At 37.2% G+C, this 13,026-nt stretch overlaps 1 protein-coding gene across 1 annotated transcript in view; it reads left to right on the forward strand.

The window, feature by feature from the left end:
- ATRNL1 (attractin like 1) overlaps window positions 1-13,026 on the forward strand; it is a gene marked incomplete at its 5' end in the record, with an annotated part of 455,979 nt that overhangs the window by 39,239 nt on the left and 403,714 nt on the right. Inside the window, 3 exons of the mRNA XM_008629373.2 lie at window positions 1,497-1,610; window positions 2,052-2,180; window positions 5,293-5,501. Of these exons, the coding sequence (XP_008627595.2) occupies window positions 1,497-1,610; window positions 2,052-2,180; window positions 5,293-5,501 (452 nt within the window). The remainder of the gene's footprint in view (window positions 1-1,496; window positions 1,611-2,051; window positions 2,181-5,292; window positions 5,502-13,026) is intronic.

Genomic DNA, 13,026 nt, shown 5'->3' on the forward strand with positions numbered 1-13,026 from the left:
CTCCTCATGTACTTAATTTTAAAATAGTTTTGTGACTACAGTTTAGATGTCTCATGCCTGTTGCTAATTTTTCAGTTTATGCAGCACAGAAACACACAGACATGCCTGAAGATATAATGAGACACATAAATTAGTATGGCTAAGTGTTAATGGCACAAATTGGTTATATTTCAGGGGGATTTTTTTCCCCTCAGGGTATGGGTCAGGATTTTGCTGACTCTAGTTCAGAGTTCTACTAACATTCTAGAAGAAAATTAACTCCTTCTGTATTTCCATGTTGTCATAATCTCAATTACGTGGTCCATTGCTGCAGTTCAGGAATGATGTGTCTGATCTAACTTTGGTCTGCTTATATGCAGACAGTAATTTAAACAAAGCAACAGTGAAGATACAGGTAGTTTGCAAAATCATTTAAAATGAAGCTTTGATATCTAGATGGCAAGCCTGAATATGTTTCTGACCTATCTAGACTTCTCTTTTTTCTCAGTCTAGCTCAGGAAGATTTGCACTGCACTGCTCTGTGCTAAAGTGGAAACACGCCTCAGGACTGCAGGCAAACTCTGCTTTGAAGCTGTTCCCCACCCCATTCCTCCTGTTCTCAGGAGATGGCAGAGTAGCCAGGGTAGCTGGAGGAATCAATGTGCTGCACAGTCTGGGGAGGAGTAAAGCAACCCAGGAGCACCGTGCAAAATGTCAGCACACAAGGAAGTCACATATGAGTATAATATTCAGCCTTAAAACATGAACAAAGAGCTCTCTCCAAAGGATCTGTCACAAAACCCCACGTTTTCCAAACTGACAAGTTGCACTCAAGCCTGTCAGTAGTGAGGAGAACTAAAAGAAAATAATCATTATATTTCATGGAATGTGTATATATATATATGTATATAATGATAATATATATATAATCATATATATAAAATTCTGTGATGTATAAAAATTCCCTTTTCAGAAAGTTTACAGATCCATTTGGACCTCAGCTAACAACTGGTGACATTTCCCACTTGTGGGCAGAGGGGGGGAAGCAGGCACTTGCACTAATATTGGTTGCAATTTCAGATTTGTGTTTTAAGATTTTTATTTTTAATAATTAGTGTAATACTGGAAAGAGGATGTATAGGTGATTTTATCTTGAAAGATTCTTTAAAGTTCATAGTCCAGATACTGTAAAGTAAAGCTAGTGTATTAATATGAGATATTTTAGTTGCTCTAAAGTTGTGGTTCTGAACACTGATAAAATCTGGTGATTTTAAGTATCTTATTAACTTTAGGGATTATTAGTCTTGGACTGAATATGTTATTTTAAAATTTTCTAAGATAAAGGGAAACATTTTCTTGCCCTGGCTTTTGTTATTTCACACTTTGAAATGTTTAGTTACTACTCAAAATCTTTTAATACAGTTATGTTGGCATGATCAATTCTACTGTGAGTTCTTTATCTTATGAGCTCAGTAATTCTGTAAATAATGTTGTACATCAATGTTCTTTTTTTTCAGCCCAAACGCGATACTAAGATTAAGATTTAATCACTTTGCCACAGAATGTAGTTGGGACCATATGTATGTATACGATGGAGATTCAATATATGCACCTTTAATAGCTGTATTTAGGTGAGTGTATTAATTAGTCTTTCAATCCAAGTAGTCATGTATGGACATTTTTGGTTATTGGGGGAAAAAAAGTAACAGAGGCTTTAATATGTTAACTACTTGCTTTCTTATCTTACTATTGTGGTAACATGTATGTAAAGTTTTATTAGAATGCATTCCTAAACATTGGAGTTTTGGTTAGATAATCATAGCATAAATCCATTATTTGGATACTTACTGCTGACATTGCATGGAATGTTAATGCTTATACACAGGCATTTTCCTGGAACCCCCTGCCTGACCTTGCAGAGACATAGACAAGTTTTATACACATTTCATGACTTGTTTTTAAAAAAAAGTTTTTTAATTATGAGTTATCTTTTTAAACTCTCTCTTTCCTTTTTTTCCCCCCCAATTATGCCAAAGATTGCTTAAAAACATGTTTCTCCTTCTCTTTTCCAGTGGTCTGATAGTCCCTGAAGTGCGTGGAAATGAAACTGTTCCTGAAGTGGTTACTACATCTGGCTATGCATTGCTGCACTTTTTCAGTGATGCTGCTTATAACCTAACAGGATTTAACATTTTTTATTCGTGAGTATTTTTGTACTAAGTAATTACCTTTGTTTTTTTCATAGCATAAGAATCATACTTAGTGATAAGTGTCTAAAACCAGGGGCCTGGGCTTATAATAAATTATTAAGGTGTGAGTTAGGGCAAAAAACGCCTAGCGTATGGTTTTTTTGAGTGAAGTCACATGGCCATTCCCAGAGTATGTTTTTCCTATGCCATATGGAACTAGAATGTATCCTCTCCAGTGTTTATCCAACACATATACTTGTCATATGGACTAGAAGGGAGATTTTATCTTCTGTCATATAAATTCCCTTCTCTAGGGAATCATCTAGGATCATCTGTTGCTTGATTTTTCTTGCTGAATGTACTGTGGCTTTTGAAACCTTGCCGGCAATTCCACTTGGATTTTTGTGCCAGTCACACAATTTAATTGTTTAATTCAATTTCTTTTCTTCTTCTTGGGTATTTCCCCTCCTATTTTCCACCTCAGTCTGCACTCTGCCTTCATAAATCTTACCTGCCCTGTCTTTTAGTTTCTCTGATGGCAAAGTCTAATCTGATATAACCATGATTGCTTTTGTCCAGCCTCCTGTTCTGTGTCAGCATCTCTAAATACGCATCCAACAGACCTGAGCCTTTTCCTTTTTATATGCACCAGTTTGCAACTTCTGTCTCATTTGGGATGTGCATGTGACACAATGCAACATCTCTTCATATTGGATGCCTTGGTTCAAGAGGGAATTGCTTGGTCCTTTTGGACCTGTTTCTTCATGTGACAGTTTTTCCATGGTTGAAGATATGGTTGTTTCTTTCTCTCAATCCCTTCAGATTCTGAAATACCAGTTATTGGGGTGTGGTGGCCAGCACTGCATTTCTTATGTGGAAGTACATGTAATATTTTTGTCATATTCTTTATTAGTTTAAAATTCGTGTTTCTGACCATAGCTCTGCTCTTGGCACAGTACTTGTTAAATTGTCTGTGGGAAGATTATTGCTGTAATTTGCAGCAGATTGCCCACCTTTGACCAGATAATAAATAGCTATTCAAGGTTTGGGAAACCTCACTGTATACATTGCATTGGAAATGGCAGCCTAGAAGACTGGGTATTTTTTAATTTTTGTCAGTTGACATCAGTAAACTGCAATCACCTGGCAGACTTTCTATTGTAATTACATAAATTTTTCAGTTATCCCTGAAGCTTTTATTATGCTTTTTTTATTTGTCTTGGGAGCAAATGGCAATATGACTTGGCATTCTTAAGAAATGAGTGTATGTGCATTCTTTCATTACTTGGTAATGTGGTGTATGGTAATGTAATGTATCATTACCTAATTTTTTTCGTAGATTTAAAATAAATGAAAAAACTTGCCAGTGTTTAATTCCGTTACATGTATAACTCATGAAATTCGATGTACTCTGTTCTTCTGTGTCTTTTATTGCAATGGATAGTTAAAATTTTTTTTTAAATGAACCAACTGTAACAGTTTTTATGATAAAGAAGTGCCTACAATTACTTTTTATGGCTGCATTAACTTTGCTTCTGTCACTGGTCTATTGCACTCTGCTTCTGTTACCCTCTTCCTTATTTTTCAACTTCATCTTGATGGACTGCTTGTATTCCTTTATTTTGGGGAAGACAGAAACACAAAATCTGTGACTAAAGTGCCATTCCAGTAGCAAACAACTGTAATTACTCCAGAAGTCTGAGTACATTTTCTGTTCCTTGGAGTCAGGCAACTTGGCTTCCAATTCTACTGATTCAATTCTTCTCATTTTCTTTGAATCCTTAATGAACCAGTTGGAGTGAGAAATGGTTTACTTTCAAACTAGTATCTCCTTATGGAAAAACTTAACTGTTCACCTTCCTGCAGAACACTCTCCCTGTGAGGTTGGGGGAGAGGTTCCTCACAGAGGTAGCATACAGCTGTTAATGCCATCAATGGATTTAATGCCATAACACCAGACAAAACCCTCAGGAGATTTGCAGGTCAGATGTGGAGTTTCCTATTTTAGCAGGGTAACAGAATCAGTCCTTTGAGATGTGAGTCTCTAGAAGACAAAAATGTGTCTCCTGACTGTCTTACCACAACATCTTGTCAAAGGCCAGCCTTGAACAATTCTTTGCTAACTTTTAACAGTCCTTTCTTCATTCAGTAAGAGCAAGGAAGACTGTGAAGAGTATCCATCTCTCACATCTACAAGGAATGGTCTGTATTATCATTAGAGGCTTTTAGAAACACTTTATTCTGAGTTTCAACCCAACCCTTTGCTGTAAGTCATCAAAAAAAGTTTCAAATCCTATTTGGACTTCATCAGGGACTTACTGCCTGAGTTCATGGAAACTCTTGGACCCACATACTTCCATGGCCTGCATCTCCCCTAATCTCCAAGGAGTTGCCTGCATTTCTGGAATCACTTTGCTTAATTTTGCATTCCAGTTGCCTGTGATCTCAGTGTTTGGTGGGGTGTATCACAGAAATGCTCACTCCTGTAGCAGTCACAGACTTATTTCAGCCTAAGCTCTCCTGTTTTTTCATCTTGGACTGCAGAGTTAAGGTGGCTCTTTTATTAAGGATTCAAAGCATGAAGTGCTGCCTGTAAGTAGTTTCAGAATGTTAGCCATCTTGTATTTTTCCTTACTTGTTTTTCCCTCTTTTATTCTCCCCAGATGTTAGGCATACTGTTTATGGCATGGACCAAAGCTACTCAGGAAAAGTCTCATTGTATGCCTGTGGTGGAGAGTTTAATCTCAGTTACTTCCAGTGTGATTGTTTCTAGAGATAACAAACATTTGAAGGGACTGAGTGCTTATACTGGAATATAGGAGAAAAGTAGGTGGTGATCTCTTTTCAGCAGGGCCTGTCCTTCTGCTTAATGTCAATACTTGTTGCAGTGCAAGGTATTTGTGATCTTGAGTGCATCACAGACTTTGTATGTAAGACTGGATGAACACCTTTGAGCTCATTTGCCTTGTAAAATCATCATTAAACTTGTGTTTTATCAGTACATGGAAATTCTTCAGGGTAAAACATACTTTAACAAATACTGCTGGAGTACTGTCAGATGAAACCACTGTCATCAGCTCATGGATCATCATTTCTCTTATCTTACATACTTATTTTTTTCCAGAATTAACTCTTGCCCTAACAACTGCTCAGAACATGGCAAGTGCACAACCAGTCTGTCTGTACCGAGCCGGGTGTACTGTGAGTGTGACAAGTACTGGAAAGGAGAGGCCTGTGATATTCCATATTGTAAAGCCAACTGTGGGAGTCCAGATCATGGCTACTGTGACCTGACAGGAGAGAAGCTCTGTGTTTGCAATGACAGCTGGCAAGGTAAGCTTTTCTTAGTTTAGTGTCTAGGTAATTTGATTTTCTTCCCCCACTCCTTTTAATGTCACATCATTGAATTGGATTGTTAGTGTTTCTTGCAGTAAGTATCCACTGTCTGGTTTTTGTTGTATTACTTGTATCAGCCTCTCAATGAAAAAGGAAGATGAACTGCTTTGTTGTAATGGTACAAGGGTGTCTGTGTGGACTAATGGATGTACTGTAAGCACGTGCTGCACTTTTACTCTCCGTACCATAAATCATTGCTTCTCATTTATAAATGAGAAAAAGATAAATTATTTAAGATCCTAAATGTTTAATTCACTTACTATAATTATGCTAAATGCTTGTGGATTTTTGTTTTTATCGTTTACCACTTCTGTTACAAGTCTCAATTGGCTTAGCTTGCATAGAAATTGCCATTCTATGCATAGAAATTGCCATTCTTCTCTTAACAGAAATGTTAAAATCCCTCCAGATTACTTAGCTGATATGCCCTCTTCCCATGACTTCCTGCCTCTGTTCTGTTTTATTGCTGTTTCTTTTGGCATGTCAAAGGAAATGACTTTTTAACTCCTATTAGCTGTCAGACCTATTACTCCACAGTCATGATGAGATTTAATACATTTCTCGTCTTAATAATTAATGAGTTGTTCATTAAAAGGCAGTCAGTGCACCCACAGAAGGGAAGTGTTTTAGCAATATGGTCACTGAATGGAAATAGTGTAGACTTATTACAGAGTCTTTTAAAACCTTCCAGGACTGCAGTGCACAAGAAGATCCTGAAGGCTTAATCTCTGTCTAGAAGCTGTGAATAGAATTTGCAGCAAGGATATTACCCTTTTATTTGTGCATGGATTCCTTGCAATGTCAGATTGCTGAGTACAAAAAGGGGAAATGTCACAAATCTTTGGAAGTGCTTTTTAGGCTATTCCTTCAGGTACGGTGCTATAAACTTAATTAGAAGTTTTGAGCACAAAATAAATGTAAAAATCTGACTTCCACTGCTAGTACCTTCCTTTCACCTAGCATTTCTGTACATACCAGATTCTCACTTTTTCCTACAGAGCATAGGATGCTATAATTTGCTTCATTGTTCCTTGGATTTTCACTGAACCTGCATAGATTTAAATTATTATTTTTTAAATTTTGTCACAGCTGAGCTGGCTTGGATGCATAATTGTTTTCCCTTACTAAATACCAAACTTTCCTTAAGCTCTCTGGGAGACTACTTTCTTCTCTGTTCTGTTTCTTGATTTGTTTATACCTAAATTCTCTGTAGTTTCTACACTGATAGTATCTTCTGTGTAGTTCATTTTCAATGCTGGAATCATAAATTTTTCTCTTGCTGTCTGACAAGTTTTTCTTGTGTTTTGTAATTCAAACCAAGTGGCCGGAGGGTCTTGATCTGTATCCTTCAGGAGAGAATTTCATGTTTCATTTTTTATTACTATTTTCCTTTTATCTTTTTTTGAGTAACTTTAGTGCCTGTATCAAAAAAAAAAAAAAAAAATCATTGAACTGCATTGATTTGGATGTATAATAGTTAGAACCCATGATTCAGAACATAAATCCCAGCATTTCCTATTTTACTGCATGGAGTTTTTGCTTTACAAGGCTGACATCTTGTGGTTATTGTTGAAGGAGCAGCTCTGAAGAACACATTCAAAACAAGTATTCTCAGAAAAGAGAACACTTTTGGGTATTCTTTGAGATGGAATAACTTTTTTCTGTAAAAAGCAGGCTCCTCTCATTATTAGATATGTCTTGTGGAATGTAATACAAGGATCTTGTAGATACTTGCAGCTGGCTGCTAGTTGTACCAATATAGAATAAAGTTTCAATAAAATCTTTTAGACTTTGAAGGCAAATAATTGACATAATTTTTATTTTTAACATACATTGTATTTCACAAAACATGCACTAGTTAAATGTATTGGTTTTTTAAAATGAAAGTATTTTTTAATAATGCTAGTAAGCTTAAATATTTCTGAGGTGGTTGGTGTCATGTAACAACAAAATTTAGTATTTATACAAAATCTGATTAATTTAAAATATTTACCCAACATAAGGGAGGCTGAACTTTTCACTAAGGAGTATTTTCTTTGTGAGTTCTGTACCATATTACACTGTCCCATTCCTGGCTAATCTGTCTTGATATTATCTAACAGAATGTGTCAATGCTGGCTGATAAAATGCCATGGATGTAATTCAGGGAGGAAAAAAATATGCCTTCAAACTGCTGACTTGCTATCTTTCTTTTTGCTAGGCACATGTAAAAGAGAAATGGGGACTTGGCTGAGACCAAAGTGGTGGCTTGTGCACAATTTGACCTATTCAAGAATGTTATAGAAAGATGCTTTTGCTGAATGTGGTTTCACAGCCAGAAGATTCTCTTTGATACCAGGAACACCGTGTCTTGGATTGTTTCGGACTGTAAAGGAGCAGAGAGATTTCCAAACAGTTAAAAACTTCTGAGACAGGTGAAAAAAAATCAGGATGACTGGAAGGATAGGAAACAGTTTCACATTTTTAAGAGGGTTAAGTGGACTATCTTTGAAAGTGCTGAAAACATTGCTAACTACTGGGTGTAGACAGGGCAAAAAAAGGGTTGAACTCTCTTGAATTTAAGAGAAACTTTATTGATACTTTGGTCATTGAATATCAGCTTTGCAAGCAAAAGGGGAACCTATTAGGGAGGAATTACAGGGTTTGTTTAAATTATTCCATAAGAGGATCAGTAGGGCACCTTCAAAGCAAATCTGATCCTTCATGTTTATTGTGTTTTGGATTGCATTGTGAGATGGTTTGCAAACAGAGGAAATACATTCTTTTTAGGAGTAACTATACCACAAGATGGGCTCTAGGGTCGCACATAATGCACACCAGCCACAAACAGGCATTCAGCCCTAATCCAAAGTTAAAACACCAATAAAATTGCTGGAACATGTATAGTTAGTTGGTTCTCCCTACAGATCTGCTCCTAGCAGGCAGAGATGTAGCAGAAGACCAGATTCTGAAGTTAAACTAATTAACTTCGAAATAAGTCCATTAGCAATTCAGGCAGCTTGAATTTTATAACATCTCTCTAGGGACAAATGAGCCTTTATGTAAGGAGAAGAGTAAACAATGAAAGTATAAAAGGAGTGACTACTGCAGTGTAAAATCAGTGTTTTGCTTGCCTGGTACTGTGGCATTTATTGTAACAGCGTCTTGAGTATGGCCAGAACAACTCTGTCAATGAGTGTCTATGCTCAACTTAGGTTATCCTGAAAGGACTCACTGGAGTTGGGTTCGTTCCCGCTGCTTCAGTGGAAGGCTTTGATGTCAAACTCTCTTGTTTGGCCTGCCTTATTCCTCAGTGTTGAGATTTGGGAAAGTTGTACTCTGTGGTGCTGGTTTATTGAAACTGATGGAGAAGGTTTGAGATGAGGCTCAGGCAGCAGCAGTTGAAATGCAGCACTAGAAAGAGCTTGTGCCAAATGCCTAGAGGTCTGAAATCTGAGATTTTGGCCTGTTGTGCCTGGATGTTCTTGAACAGAAAGCACACAAGTCTGTCTCCAGCGATGAGGACCTGTGATGTAACATTTGCTTTGGACAGACCTGTTTGTGAAAGGAAAAAGCAAATAGAAGCAGGTTTCTTATAACTGTTCTGCCCTGTGATAATGCCCTCTTTGTCTCAGTTTTACTTTTCAGGTCATCTCCCGCCCAAGTATCAATTCAGAAAGGAGAAACTGGAGTTTTACAATCTGGGAAATATACTCTTAAATATATGTGCATTTATACTGTATATGCACATAAAGACACATACTCAAGAAATTCTTTCCTCCCCCAATTTTAAGTTAAGGTCCAATTTCTGCATTCCGTATTTGTAGATGTTTAAATGTTGATCATAGAAATGACAGTTGTCTAAGAAAAGTTTACATCTGTAGAACTGGTAGGAAGGAACTGTCTTGTAATGAATGGTTATTTCATATATACTGGAAATGTTCTTCAGATTTATCTTCAGCTGGAATTAACAATTTGGCAAGCATCCTTGGAGGACTGTGCAATTTGTAAACAAAATATAGCTATCATAATTAGAAATCTAGTGTCTAAAAACTGTGAGAAAAATCAAGTGTCCTTATTGGAAGAGGAAGAACATCACAGGTAAATGAAAAGCCAGCTTCAGTTTTAAATACCTTTATGGTGCCATTTGACAATTAGTGAAATCAAGTTTAGCGGAATTTATTTGATGTGTTTCACTAAATGGCTGCATTAAAGGGGTTGATAATGCTGTAGGTCTAATTAGGATGAGATTTAGGAAGGGAGTCCCTTGCTATTTGTGAGTTTTAATGAGAAATATCCATTTAAAGTGAATCTGTGATTTTCTTAGTATTTATTTAAAGTGCATACACTTAAATGTAGTAACATAGAACATGCAAACACTTGATTAAAATAATGATCCGAAGCAATGCTCTGTCCTGCATACAAGAAGGAGATCGTGCTGATTTCCCTACTAAGGTAAGATACTAAATCTAGTTTATTATCTGTAGCACCTTCATTTAAGATTAGGAAGAAAGTGATTCATGGAGCTCAAAACCTGTTAGCTTCATTTCAACACTTTGTAGAGTTCTAAACCGTAAATGGAGGAAAGAAATAATTAAGCATATATTGTGATTAATAACAAAACAGTTGAAATCTGAATTTATCAATGTAGTTCATACGAAGATAATCTGTAAGAAAATTGACATGAAAATGCAATATATTTTACCTGAACCTCAGCATTTGATGACAGGAAATCACTGAAACTGAAGAGTGCAGTGCATATATAAGGAAATCGTAAGGGGAACTCAGCTGCTTCATCATGAAATGTGAGTGGGTGTGCTGAACAACTATGGGAAGATATCAATGCTCCTTAAAGGCTGATCTTGGGACTGATATTGTTACATAATTTTTATAATCTACCTTATAACGTTGCTAATGAAGTCTGGTAATGCAAAGGTGGAAGCTACTTTAAATAGGAAGGAGAACCAGAATATCCTGCAAAAAAGTAATGTGTAGGATGTAATTACTTCAGTATAAATTGTAAATTAATACATTTAGAGACTAAGAGTATTAACAATTTATTTTATAATCTTGAATTGAAATGTGGAAAGGGAGAAAACTTGCTTGTCTATCTCAATTAGAACATGAACTAATTAACATTATTAATTTTATATACTCTGCAAACTCTGAAGTGCCAAGTGCATTGGTAGGATGATCAGTCACAGAAACTCCAGTTAAATATATGAAAGCATTAGTAGAATGCTTCATGTTTTGTTACTACAGTTTTATGAATACAAATAGACACAGACTCAGGGGGAGAATCATTAGGACGGTCAGGGCTGTGGAAGGCACTAACAGAGCATGGTTTGTTTAAATGAGTAAAATCAAGGCTGGGAGGGAAGAGTATTGCTGTTTATAAACATTTGTGGGGCATATAGACAGACCAGGTCTTTAAGTACAACACTGGTAGAAGAAAAATTGGGATAAACTGGCCATCAGTACATCATTTGGGAATTGGAAGGAGGCTTTTGTCTTAGAGCTGTGAAGTTTTTGAGAAGAGATACTGGAGCTTGGTACTTTGCTGCCATTAGCATGGAGTCTCAAAATCTCTAGTCCAATGGGTGTTGTCAGTTACAGCTGATCTGAAAAGTTCTTGTTTCTTTTAGAGAGTGAGAAAAAAAACCTGTTTTTGTTTAAGGTGACAAATCTCATGCAGTGTCAACCAGACACTGTACTTGTTCTTGTCACGAAGGACTAGGAAAGCTTTCCCTGCAATATGCTTCTGGTAAACACTGCTGTGACATCTGGCCTTACTCTTCTGAACCAGCCTTGTTGATCTTGAGTGTGGGATCTGGAGCTGAGCAGTTCAAGGGTGCTGTGGAGCAGTACCCACCCATGGCAGGCAGTGCAGCCCTTCTGGCTCCCCTGCTCAGACTGACCCTGCACATTCCCCACGGCCAGATCGCCCTTGGATGATCCATTCTTCCTGCCTGAGTAACAGCACCCAGGTGGCATTTCAAGAACTGTATCAGCTTGTGTGCATTAGGATTTCTGTGTCTTTCCTGAGGAGCCTGAGTCCTGGCACAGCTTGCTGCCCTGCTGCTTTAGCTGGACACTTCACCAGGATCTCTCTGCCTGCTATTTGAGTCTCATTTGCAGCAAGACTATTTGCAGGGTAGGAGAAGTAATTGCATCCAGTATGGATGTTGCAGAGCTGTGCAGGGGCAGTGCAGTGATACAGGTGTACACCTACTGTTAGAAGGAATTAGTGAACCATTCCAGCACAACTGATCTGACTATAGGACAGGTTTCAACCACTGAGTTGCAGTGGTTGAAAAATCGTGTTAAAGTAATAATTCTCAACTCAAATGATCAGACAAACAAAACCAGAATAAACAACAAATACTTTAAAAATCGCTTTGAGTAGATTGTATGAATAGCACTGTGAAATTTATATTCAACACATCAATACTTCTGTTTTTTCTCCTGTGATCCCAAAGGAAAAGATTTGGTTTGAAGACAGTAGATGATGTTTAGTCATTAGGTGGAAATTGATCTTATGACTTAAACTACTGGAACAGATTGTTACTTTGACTTTTCATGAAACTCCTCAATAAATAGAAATTAGATTCTTTCTCTTGTGTGATGGGAATAAATCACTTTTTTAAACCTATAGAATTTTTTCCTACCTTAGAGGATAATGTAATTGACTTCCAGTTCAGGTTTATAAAGTTGTTTGCTGTTTTTAAAACCTTCCCTTCCCCCTCCCCGCCAGTGGATTGACTGACACTTTAGGAAGATAAGAAAGAAATTCAATTTTAAATGAATGGAGAAAAATCATATTTGCATAAAACATAAGAAAACATATTTTTCATTATCTTTGTTCTGCAGCTGTAGTGCTCTTTGTTGCACAGAAGGCACATATTTAGTGAATGTGACGTTTCTGAAGAGAATATGTATTTTTTCTGAAATAATGGTATATGTATTCAAGTAGGAAAATCTATACATGGTATTTATAGAAGTCCTACATTTACCTTGCTTTTATAAAGTAATAGCCATACAAAAGAATTTGCTTTTTAAATGATGTTTTGGTAGAGGCCAGTATTATTCTACTGTTTTGCATTTTTGCAGCTATATATTCAATATTTGTACCGATTGATACATAACGTGGTACGGCGTTGCCCGTGGCAGCGGGGTTGGAGCTGAATGATCTTTAAGGCTCCCTCCAACCCGAGGCTTTCTATGACTCTATGACACACGTGGCATTTCTGCTTTCTCTCTCACCTTTCTTGTCATTCCGTTTTGACAAGCACGGAGGCTGCAAGAGGGTTGTCTGTGTCATTCTTTCCATCACTGATCTGGTTAAGATTTTTGCGTTCTTGACTTAGTATTAGGCGGTTTTCCCGCGTTGATCCTACTGCAGTCGGTGCCAGGTAGCTCGGTCTGGGTGTGCCGCAGGAATTCCGGCTTTGCTCGCCACTCGCCACCAGGGGTCACTGCTGGC

The sequence above is a fragment of the Corvus brachyrhynchos genome, unplaced genomic scaffold (genome assembly GCF_000691975.1).
Source record: "Corvus brachyrhynchos isolate BGI_N302 unplaced genomic scaffold, ASM69197v1 scaffold783, whole genome shotgun sequence".
Classification (NCBI taxonomy): domain Eukaryota; kingdom Metazoa; phylum Chordata; class Aves; order Passeriformes; family Corvidae; genus Corvus; species Corvus brachyrhynchos.